The sequence below is a fragment of the Berghia stephanieae genome, chromosome 6 (assembly GCF_034508935.2).
Source record: "Berghia stephanieae isolate SIO BIC M18660-M18661 chromosome 6, UCSD_Bste_1.3, whole genome shotgun sequence".
NCBI lineage: Eukaryota > Metazoa > Mollusca > Gastropoda > Nudibranchia > Aeolidiidae > Berghia > Berghia stephanieae.
Genome location: NC_088365.1, coordinates 43,511,557 through 43,523,782, shown reverse-complemented (window position 1 = coordinate 43,523,782; position 12,226 = coordinate 43,511,557). Strand labels below are relative to the sequence as shown.

The window sequence follows — 12,226 nt, the reverse complement described above, 5'->3', positions numbered from 1 at the left end:
TCTTTTACTTTGTCATTTAATTTTTTTAAAATTTCTAATTTGCCACCATAAGTGCAGTTACAAGGAGCGACATTGTCCCTTTTATACTGTTTGTTTAATTTTTTTTTCCTTTCCCCAATGTCCTTTTGTATGGCCAGATTCCACTAAGGTAATTTTCCTGCCAAACTTGAAAGAGGACAGAGTTATCTCCCGACAGGAAGTGGAGGCCCAGGTCGACGCTCTCCAAAGATGCAAGTCATTGGAAAATACAAGGTCACTCTTCGACAAGGGAGATTACTCATCTGTTGTTGACAGTTTGCTGCAGTCATTTGACAAGGTAGTATGGAAAGGGATAGGATTGGGTCGAATTAAGGGAGGCCTTCGGTAAACTCCTCGTACTAAGGGAAACAACCCAAACATTCCTTTAACTAACCCTAAGAAAAAAATAAAACCTAGTACCTCTGACTAACCCTTATAGTAAAAACAAACACCCTAGGACCTTTACTAAGACCTATGCCTATAACTAACCCTAAAAGAAAAAAAATCCTCCGACCTCGAGCTAACCCCTAATAGAAAAAAAAACCCATAGGACCCCTTTGCACAACTTTTCAATACTTCAACGACAAAATGGCGGCGGAGAACAACAATAATGGTCTTACTAGGAAATTTTAATCTTTCACTAAAGTTTTTAACATGCTACTATATATTGACAAATTGAATAAATAAACGCCTTACAAAAGATCCACATTGAAAACACAAATCGAAAGAGACGCTACTCTGAGGAATTTCTCCCCGAATTAGGTCTGTCTGGCTTTCATTGTCAGAGATAATTATTTGTTATTATTATTATTATTATTATTATTATTATTATTATTATTATTATTATTATTATTATTATTATTATTATTATTATTATTATTATTATTATTATTATTATTATTATTATTATCGTCATCATCATCATCATTATCATTATTAAATGTAAACTTTATACTTCATTTGCAGAAATCAGTCAAGGAGTCAAAGGAGCGTCCATCCCAACTGTTGCTGCTTCAGGATTCCCTGGACCGGCTAGGCAGAAAGAAGGAATGTCTGCACTGGGCAGAGATTTCCATCCAGGAGGCTTTGACCCAATTCAGCACTGTCCGATCACAGACCTTGAAGGAAGCCTGGTCAGATGCCATGGTCTCATTGTTCAATGCCATGGACAGGTCAGTAGTCGAAATTCATCAATCCACAGTTTTATGCTATTGACCATAGTCTCTAGTTTCAGCATCAATATCACTCTGACGTAATAAAAAAACAATTTAAGCTTTTATATGGGGCAATATCCACTAAACGTGCTCAAAGCGCTTTCCAAGGGGCCCCTTGCCAACAGCAACACTTAATATATAGGAAGAGACATGGTGCCTGTTAAGTGATATTACAATTTTTGGGGGGCACAGAGATAATGTTGTTACCGGCCAGGTTATCATTTTACACAGGAATACAAGAGAGAATGACTGTAAAGATTCTTTTCCGAGTACCCAATTTTGTGCCGCTCAGTGCAGAACTCGAATCCAGGGCCTTCCTATCCGAAGGCGGGTGTCATACCACTAGACCACATAGCCATACATGTAATACCATTATGAGACGGTGGGTCAAAACCCATTTTGATGTCATCTCAAACTAAATGCACTGGACTGACAGTGTGTTCTTGCAATCCACATCTTTTCCCTATTGGAACCATTCCCCTTTGTTTTACTTTTTATCCTTATAACTAATGTTTTGACTACCCAGGTTTTTTCCTTTTTGTACTAGCGCTGAAATGACAGAGCACCGTAAAAGTTGTAAAATGAGACAAACAAAAATCCCCAAGTAGCATTTATCCATTCAAAGATTTGTGATACATATTATTGTAATATTGTCACATGTGTGTGTATGTGTGTGTGTGTGTGTTTGTTCGGAATGGTGAGGGTTTTTACAAAAAAATTTAGAACAGTATTTTGAATATTTTAATTGATAAATTGCCAAAAAGCATTTTTCCAATCAAACAGAAACGCTCTTTAGATTGTAATAGTATTATGATATTGTCACATACATCTGTGTGCGTTTGTGTGTGTGCTTGTACAGGCGCATGTGTTTGTGAAGGGAGGAAGGAGGGGGATTTATCACCAATGAGCAGTTACATTATAATATTGTTGCATGTTATTTTTTTCTTCTTCCAGATTGTTGAGTGAGGACAAGGCCTTACTGACCACCTTGGGAGTTGACCGTTTGACCAGACTGTCTCACAACCTGGTGTCCATCATCCAAACTGTCCTGGTTACTGGTCAAGTTGCTGGACAAACGACTGGCCAATCCACATCACAGGAAATGTCCATCAACTCTGTTCTGCCTTGGATTATTCTTTACAAGTCCGTGACACATTTTAGCCAAAGTTCTAATTTCAAAGCATTTATATATTTATATTTAGTGCAATATCCACTAAACATGCTCAAAGCGCTTTACAAGGGTTCCCTAGCCAACAGCAGCACTTTAAAAAAAATAAAAAATTGAGCTTTATAAAGAGCAATATCCACTAAACATGCTCAAAGCGCTTCACAAGGGGTCCCTGACCAACAGCAACACAAAACATGTAGAACGAGATATGATGCCTGTTAAAGTTTTTTTTCTTTGACAGAGACAATGCTGTTACTATGCGCCACTCAGAGTGGGAATCGAACCCAGGACCTTTTGATCCGAAGGCAAGTGTCATATCATAAGACCACATAGCACACAAAAGGGTCTTATATGCTTGAAAATATATTAGTCCAAGTAGCATTGTCAAATCTTTTTTATGATACAAGATGTCCAAGCTGACTCTATCCTTACCACCTGCATCAAAATCGTCACATTTGTTACGACAGAATATACATTTTTCCTATTCAGATTTATTTTGTACATCACAAACTTTGAAGAATGATCTTTGTTTGATTAATAAGAACATAAAGTTGTTTTGCAGAGAGCTTGTTTGAGTTTAAAAATTCAATTTTTCTGCTGGTAAGCCTGTCATTTTGGGAAAATACTGAAAAGGATAGGTAAGGAGAGAGTTAAGGCTAACCATTTAAAAAAAAGTCTTTCAGAGCCATTAGGCTCATGGACTCGAGTATATCCCGGGTTTCTATACCGTGAAACAGACAATAGCAACTTCTTTTTACCCTTTGGATAGGACGGTAGTCTATCACAAAGTAGTTTCTACCAGATTTGACAGACCCAGCTACCCAATCACTGCTGGGTGGACAGGATCGATTTCGGTCCTTTCGTGTATGAAGCGAGTGCTCTATCAACTGAGCTATCGGGACAACCATAAAAGGCTGTCAATTTTTCTCACTCTTTATAATAAATTTTTAAAATTTTGATTGTCATTCATGTTTATATTTATTGTATTTTTTTTTTTTATTCATTCAGGGTCCTGAAACATGAGGAGGCAAAGATTGAGGAAAAAAACAAGGCTGAGGGTAAAGCAAAAAATGTGGATGAAGAAAAAGTCGATATTGACGATGATAATAATGACGATGATGATGATGATAATGATGATGATGATGACAGTGACTTGAAGCCATCCATGAAAATGTTGATTCAGGCACATGAACATCTGGGACGGTACGTAGTAATGTACAGAAATGAATATCACAGCTTGTTCTATTTCAGATCTATTATATTCATTTTCATACACAATTTGTCAGATCAATTTTCTACCAGTAGCAGCTTCCAAATTTTTCCCTTTCACTTTTTGCAAAATAATGGAGCATTCTATTTGTATATAGTCGCAGAAAAGATTTTACAGTGGATAATAGAGTTTTGTTTTGGTTTTTTTTTCCTTCCATGGTTGGTTTGAAATGATATGTTCCAACGTGAATGTTTAAAAAAAAAAAAGATCTTTTATTCTTTCAGACACAGCTGGTGTACAAAGGAAGATGGTGTTTTGTTGTTTTTCCTAATGGGAGAGCTCCGACCTTTGATGGAAGAATTAGAGGAAGACGATGAGGACAAAGAGATCTGCGTCCAAGCCTTCGAACAGTGTCTGCTGTGTCTGTACAATCATCCCAGTAAAAAGGGAAAAGCCAAGTAAGCCTCTTTCTATTTTCCTTGTATCTTCCTTTTCTTCCACCTCCTCCTCCTCCCCCTCCTTCTCCTCCTCCTCCTCCTCTTTTTATGTATGACCATCCAGTAAAAAGGGAAAATTCAAGTGTCTCCTCTTACTCTCTGTCTTAGTTTTGGATTGAGATCGCTGTTTTTTTTTTTTGTTTTTTTTCCTGGTCCTGGCAACGATCCTTAGCTGGGAGGGAGACAGTCAAATGTGTAGTATTTTTTTATTTTTTTTGAGAGATGGTATTTTTTCCTTTTAATTCATCTCTTTGTTATATACTATTGTTGTTATTAGTTCTAGTTTTTAATATGTTGTATTTTGTCAACGGTATTTTCCTTTTAATTCATCTCTTTGTTATATACTATTGTTGTTATTAGTTCTAGTTTTTAATATGTTGTATTTTGTCAACATTGAGTGTGTTCATCATAACAGGATTCTTTGCTTTGGCTTGGATGGGACTTTTAGATATTGCCATGGAATCTTCCAGTCCCTATTTAAAGGCTGCTTTTCCAAAAAAAGTCGATTTTTCAACTTTTTGAGATTTTCCATCCATGAGAGAAATTGAAATGTAAATTTTATGTTAAGCATCAATCGGCACAAACAAATTCCTTAGATTTGTGTAAATTTGAAGTTTAAATATGATAAATTAATAGACCAAATGAGAAATTTTAGGGGAAATAATCCTTAATATTTCAAAATAGGAAAAACTGAGTTAGGGAGTTTTGGAAAACCACTCTTCATTTGAAGCAGTCCCCTTTATATTCCCTTTTATTTGGTGCTTTTAACTTCAGGTCTACTTTTCCTCTCAATCATCTTTCTTTTTCTCTGGCGTTGAAATGACCTAATAGTGATGCAAGCGCTGTAAAACCCTTACTTGCTTACTCACTTAACCGAACCAGCAACCACCTGAGCTCTAGCCCCTCTGTCTTCTGTAAAACCCCTAAAATCAAACCATTTCAAGTTCTGTTTTTGTGCCATCATATTTTTCCTTTGTAGACGTATTTGTTTCTAATCCTTTCTTGTGTCTGCCATGGATGCACAGCATTTTGCATTTGTCTGGATGGAACTTGAGCAATCTGTTCTCACTCCATTGAAACAAACGGTCAATATTGGCAGGCATGTTATTAGAAGAATTGTCTTTAATCTCAATTTTATTGTAAATTTTTGTATCATCACCAAAGAGAGAAACTCAAATCGTCGATGAGGAAATCCTTTACAATTCTCGTTCCCAGATTGGATTGTTATTACAACGTTCTGATAATTACTCATAAAATTATGGTAGACTTGCAAAGTCACACATTTTGTCATTTTCGTGGGGCAGCGTGGCTCAGCGGTACAGTCTTTGCTTTGTATCTGAAAGGTACAGTTCGACCACCCCCCCCCCCCCCCCCCCCCCCCCCCCCGCGCTGCGCTGTGTGGCCTTGAGCAAGTCATCTTGCCCAAGCTCAATTTGCGATGCGGCGCTGCACTGCGGGTGACACCTGGGTTATTCCAGTCTTCCCTTGGAATAGACCTTAGAGACAAATTCCCCTATGGGATGAATAAAGGGAATTTTGTTTTATTGTATAAACATTTTTAAAAATTATTGTCAAAGGAATAACCGTACCACTGAGCCACGCTGCCCCCATCATCACCATTATCATATCTCAATTTCAAGTCCTAGATTTCTCCTGAATTTTAAATATTAATATCTATTCATTGTCATAGCCTGGCTTGCCATCTCTTTAAAAACAAAATATTCCCTTGCATGCTTGGTCCAGACACCTGCAAGACCACCAAGCCAAACCCATCACCCTGACCTGGGAAAGAGCCATTCCAGTGTTTGAGTATTTCACACAGGCGACGATGCCAGAGTTTGACAGCAAGAAGACCAGTAGCATTACTGTGGATGTGGAACATTTGCTGAGGAGGATTTACATCCTGGTGCCGCAACGCATTAGTCCTAGTACGTCATTTGTGTTTTTTGTCATAAAGGGTGATCTTTATTCTCCTACCTTACTTAGGAGAGGGGGTCCCGATAGCGCATTTGGTAGACAACTCTCTTCACACATAAAGGGACAGAGATCCATCTCAGGTGTAGTCGGGATTTTTTTCTGACCCCCCGTTCACTCAGCAGTGAATGGGTAGCTGAGTCTTTTAGATTTGGCAGAAAGTACTTTGCGATAGACTAGTGTCCTATCCGAACGATAGCAAGCAATTGCTATTATCCATTTCACGCTATAGAAACCGGGATAAACTCCGGCTCCATGGGCTGAATGGCTCTGAAGGACTGATTTACTTAGGGGAGTATGTCACTGTGGTGTACTGTACTGCTACAGACTGGACTCTTATAATGACCTTGATTAGGTCTGTAGGGTTGTTGTGGTTAGGCAACTCATTGGTGTAGTAGTAGTAGTAGTAGTAGTAGTAGTATTAGTAGTAGTAGTAGTAGTAATAGCGTAGTAATGGTAGTAGTAGTAGTTGTAGTAGTATAGTAATGGTAGAAGTAGAGGTAGTACAAGTAGTAGCAGTTGTAGTTTAGTAGTAATGGTATAGTAGTAGTAGTAGTATTAGTAGTAGTAGTAGTAGTAGTAGTAGTAGTAGTAGTAGTAGTAGTAGTAGTAGTAGTAGTAGTAGTAGTAGTAGTAGTAGTAGTAGTAGTAGTAGTAGTAGTAGTAGTAGTAGTAGTAGTAGTAGTAGTAGTAGTAGTAGTTATAATAATAATAATAATAATAATAATAATAATAATAATAATAATAATAATAATAATAATAATAATAATAATAGATCTTTATTGTCCATAAATATGGCAATTTGTCATTTAGTTACACTTGTTATAACGTTAAACGATAACTGTAACATTGAACAGATATTTCACTCCTACTTATTCTCTCTCTATGATAGTAGCAGTGGTAAAAGCAGCAGCTGCAACAATAGTGGTAGAAGTAGTTGTAGTAGCAGTAGCCACAGCAGCAGCATAGTAGTAAAGTAAATAATAGTACTATTAGTATTAGATATCTATCGTTGTTGCCACCAGATTTGTACACAGAGGCCATCACCAGCTACATAGACGGATCCAAATCAGACGTGTTCATCCCTCCCAAACTCCAACACGCCCTGACAGCCATCGGCAAACAGGAAGAGGAACAAGTCCAGAGGCGGCTGTACTACCTCCTGGCCGATTTCTACATGAAGAACAGTGAACTCAAGAAGGCGGTCAAGTTTTATCTGTTGGATTTGTTGATGGACAAGTCTCGGATGGACTCCTGGGCTGGATTGGCCCTGGCCAAGATGAGTCAGATAGAGCAGGAGCTCAATTCTGTAAGTGTTTGGATGGGATGATAAAACAACTATTATTACTATTACCCCCCTTTACTTTTGTTTTTATGTTTTGGGTTTTTTTCAGGAGGAGGAGGGAAGGGGTGAGTGGGGTTGTTCTGATAACTCAGTTTGCAGAGCACACGAGATTGATCCCAGGTGAAGTTGGGATCAATAGATTTTGACAAGTAATGATATCCTGACCACAGTGATAATTCTTAACGTAAAATTGTTTGAATTAAGAATCAATCATTGTGTTTTTTATAAGAAATTTATAGTTGAGGTCGATGTGTAGTTATTTACAGGTCTGCTAAGCCAAATTGTTATGGGCTCATTGTTGTAGTGGAAATACGTTAAAACCAATGCAATTAGTTGCCCCTTACAGTAATGTTAAATCAAGGAGTTATAGCTTTTTCTAAAGGATTGAAAAAGTATGAACGTTGATGGTTTTGTCCATATATTTTTGAAGCTTTTCGAAACTGTCTTTGCGATTGTATTGGAGCTAGATCTCCAGCTTTTATGTTATTTTACATTATTCAACTAATAACTGACCTGTCCTCTTAAAAATTAAAAATTCGTATTTTATAATAGATTAAAATTGTAGTTCCTATAATTGACTTTAAAATTCAACAATTTATCCTCTCAAGGATTAAATAACACTCCAAAACTCTTAAAATTGATATAGTCTAGCATCAACTTTCATTTTCAATAAGTTTTAATGACCAAGAGATGCTCATGAAGTTCTGAAATTGGAGACAAAATTTCCTAACTACGAAATTCTATGAATTTTTGGTAATATTAGGGAGGTCTGTAATAGCCATGGATGGAGACAATTTTTTTTCTTAGTTTATCCAAATAACTTATTATTTGATTATTTTTGTGGTGAACATCACAAAAGTTACTCTTTGGCACAACTTCACACATGAATTTATATATTCATCTTAACTCACTCAATCCTAGAGATTTTTGGTGCTTTTCAAAATTCGAAAATAATGTATTAAAAATGAACATATACATCGATAGTTTTATTCCACTATCATTAACATGTAAAAACTAAAAACATTAGCTTTGATACTACGCCTATAATTTGTCTCATAAAAATGTAATAAATAGTCATGGGGTAAAAGTAACCCGGGTAAACTACGGATAAAGTCTGTGTTAGGGTTGAGTGAGTTAACAGCGCTACTACATTATCTCATTCGTCTGTAGTGTTTCATTCATCCTGTTTTGTTGATAAAGGGGAAACCTGAAACGTCCATTCTATCTGTTTCGTACATTAAATTGAAGCTTACATTCAATTTCACATTGTTATTTACTTTTCATTCTGGGAAGGTTGGCAGGTCTGCAAATGTACACATGTGATAGACCATTGATATTTATCACACTTAATCTATTCAGAAAAAAAATGGCTGTCACCATCACCACCACTGTCAACGTCATCACATTTAACATCAGCTCCACTACCACCACCAACAATACCACAATTACCATCACCATCTTCATCGTCATTGTCATAATCATTGTCATTGTCATAATCATCATCCTCATCATCTGAAATTTGAGGTTTTTATTTGTAAAATGTCCCTGAAATTTGAATTGAGTGTAGGCACGCTTACTCTTACTACAGGAAGCAATTCCGAACATCAAAGGTCTTATAAATAACCATTTGAGTCAACCCTTGATTTTTAAAAATTTGCAAGTAATTCTGTAATCAATCTGTAAAAATTGATTTTAAATTTTTTAGATTTGCCGGTAATTTTGTGCTTATTGGCAAAAATTTACCATGGGGTGTAAAGAACAATTTCTTATTTTTTAAGAATATATTAGCATCATCATATTATATATTAATATTATTGCATTATATTGGTAACTTCAACCCTATCCTAGATTGACCTCCGACTGGACATCCCAGCACCCAAGAGGTGGGACGGCGCCATCCGTTGTTTCCAGCGGGCTGTGGATTGCGATGGCAAAAGTCGCAAGTTGTGGGTGGAGTTTGGTCTGCTGGCGTATCAGTTGCAATCTCAGATATCCAGACAAATCAAGGTCTTTGATTCTCTCAGTTCTCACACAGAGTTTGTACAGGTATGTTATGGAGTTATGGCATGCTTAAATTCTACGTCCCATCCAGAAATCTGACATCAAAGTCTGATAATCACATACTTTTGAAGCCAAAAATGACTCGCAAAATTGGCGAGCATGCATTTGGCACCCCTTATCTGGAACTGCCTTCCAAGATATATCAGAGACAGTAATGATGCAGATTTCTTTAAAAAAACATCTTAAAATGTTTCTTTTTAATATGTAGCACTGTAGAATTATATTGCTTTGTTTCATATTGCATGTTTGAGTGGTTGTATGTTTGAGTGAAAGTAGCCACGTTTCTGTTAAGCGGTTTGAGCTTGTTGATATACAGGGTAAAGCGCTATATATAACCATATATTATTGAATTATTATGAGTGAGTTGTGCAGATAAGTTGTCGGTTTTAATATTAATATTGGACAGATAAATTGCGTGTACCAAGCTGCTACAGTACCAATAGGTCGATTGGTGGAGCACTCGCTTCACTCGCAATGGGACCGAGATCGATCCCTGGTGAAATGGACCTTATGGCTCTGAAGGACTAATTGGACCTTATGGCTCTGAAGAACTCTATGGACCTTATTGCTCTGAAGGACTTAATGGACCTTATGGCTCTGAAGGACTAATTGGAACTTATGGCTCTGGACTACATGGACCTTATGGCTCTGAAGGACTACTTGGACCTTATGGCTCTGAAGGACTAATTGGACCTTATGGCTCTGAAGGACTACTTGGACCTTATGGCTCTGAAGGACTTAATGGACCTTATGGCTCTGAAGGACTTAATGGACCTTATGGCTCTGAAGGACTAATTGGACCTTATGGCTCTGGACTACATGGACCTTATGGCTCTGAAGGACTAATTGGACCTTATGGCTCTGAAGGACTAATTGGACCTTATGGCTCTGAAGGACTAATTGGACCTTATGGCTCTGAAGGACTTCTTGGACCTTATGGCTCTGAAGGACTACTTTGACCTTATGGCTCTGAAGGACTTAATGGACCTTATGGCTCTGAAGGACTAATTGGACCTTATGGCTCTGAAGGACTACTTGGACCTTATGGCTCTGAAGGACTTAATGGACCTTATGGCTCTGAAGGACTACTTGGACCTTATGGCTCTGAATGACTTAATGGACCTTATGGCTCTGAAGGACTTCTTGGACCTTATGGCTCTGAAGGACTAATTGGACCTTATGGCTCTGAAGGACTTCTTGGACCTTATGGCTCTGAAGGACTACTTGGACCTTGTGGCTCTGAAGGACTAATTGGAACTTATGGCTCTGGACTACATAGACCTTATGGCTCTGAACTACATGGACCCTATGGCTCTGAAGGACTACTTGGACCTTATGGCTCTAAAGGACTAATTGGACCTTATGGCTCTGAAGGACTACTTGGACCTTATGGCTCTGAAGGACTACTTGGACCTTGTGGCTCTGAAGGACTAATTGGACCTTATGGCTCCTGAAGGACTACATGGACCTTATGGCTCTGAAGGACTACTTGGACCTTATGGCTCTGAAGGACTAATTGGACCTTATGGCTCCCGAAGGACTACATTGACCTTATGGCTCTGAAGGACTGCTTGGACCTTATGGCTCTGAAGGACTAATTGGACCTTATGGCTCTGAAGGACTACTTGGACCTTATGGCTCTGAAGAACTACACGGACCTAAAGCTGTCAGAAGCCGTGGTGGGCTTTAAAAAGTATCGAATAAAATTGAATACAACAGTTTTAAACAAAGAAAAATACAAGAATACTAATGCAGAACGTTTCAGGCTTAAAACCCCTGGGTTCCCACAAGGTCAAGAAACCGGGAAAAGGTCGGAAATTTGATAGTTTTTGTTTTGCCTAGGTTGGAAAAAGGGCCAGGAATCCACTCATTTAGGCACATAAGTCTGGAAATCGTTGGGAATTTCTTCAGGTCTACATCAACACCACCACCACTACTGGAACTGCCACCACCAACACTACCGCTATCACATCATAGCACTCAGCATGACAATTTTTTTTTGCATCGCATTCAAGTGGTTATCAATCAATCAATCTGGGTTCCATCTCTTTCCAGAGGTCGGATGTCATGGCCTTCCATCCTTCACAGTCCATTGCAGCCTCGTTACAGTCTGCCATGTGCCGTCCTGTAGCTTCCTTGATGCCATCTGTCCAGGATTTCCTTTGTCTTCCTCTGCCTCTCTTTCCTTCAATTCTTCCCTCCATTATCCTTTTTTCGAGACTATCATGTCTTCGCATATGTCCAAAATATTACAGCTTTTTGTGCTTCACAGTCAAAAGAAGTTCTTTTTGTTTTTGGCCCATTAGGTCGAGGACTTCGATGTTTGTTTTTCTTGCTGTCCAAGGTATTTTCAGTATTCTCCTGTACGTCCACATCTCAAAAGCTTCAATACGTTGTTCTGTCTGTGCGGTTAGTGTCCACGTTTCACAACCATAAAAGAAAGTGGACCACACATAGCATTTGGTGCATCTCATTCGTGTTCTGATGGAGATATTTGTGTTGGTGAGGATTGGCTTTAGTTTCATGAACGCATTTTTGGCCAGCATTATTCGTCTCCTGATCTCTTTGTCAGACTTTGCATCGGATGTTACCAACTGCCCCAAGTACGTGAACTCCTTTACTTGTTCCACTGGACACTCTTCTATTTCTATATCTATGTCTATGGGCTCTTTCTTTTTTGTTATCACCATTGTTTTTGTCTTCTTCGCATTCATGAACAGCCCCTTTTCTTTACTCTCT

At 38.2% G+C, this 12,226-nt stretch overlaps 1 protein-coding gene across 2 annotated transcripts in view; it reads left to right on the top strand.

Annotated features, from left to right (window-relative positions):
* LOC144975074 (uncharacterized) overlaps positions 1-12,226 on the top strand; it is a 94,022-nt gene that overhangs the window by 30,617 nt on the left and 51,179 nt on the right. For both annotated transcript variants that reach the window (XM_078918770.1, XM_078918769.1), the window contains exons 14-21: positions 138-316; positions 985-1,190; positions 2,187-2,375; positions 3,409-3,603; positions 3,895-4,068; positions 5,851-6,035; positions 7,107-7,390; positions 9,275-9,472. In XM_078918770.1, the coding sequence (XP_078774896.1) occupies positions 138-316; positions 985-1,190; positions 2,187-2,375; positions 3,409-3,603; positions 3,895-4,068; positions 5,851-6,035; positions 7,107-7,390; positions 9,275-9,472 (1,610 nt within the window). The remainder of the gene's footprint in view (positions 1-137; positions 317-984; positions 1,191-2,186; positions 2,376-3,408; positions 3,604-3,894; positions 4,069-5,850; positions 6,036-7,106; positions 7,391-9,274; positions 9,473-12,226) is intronic.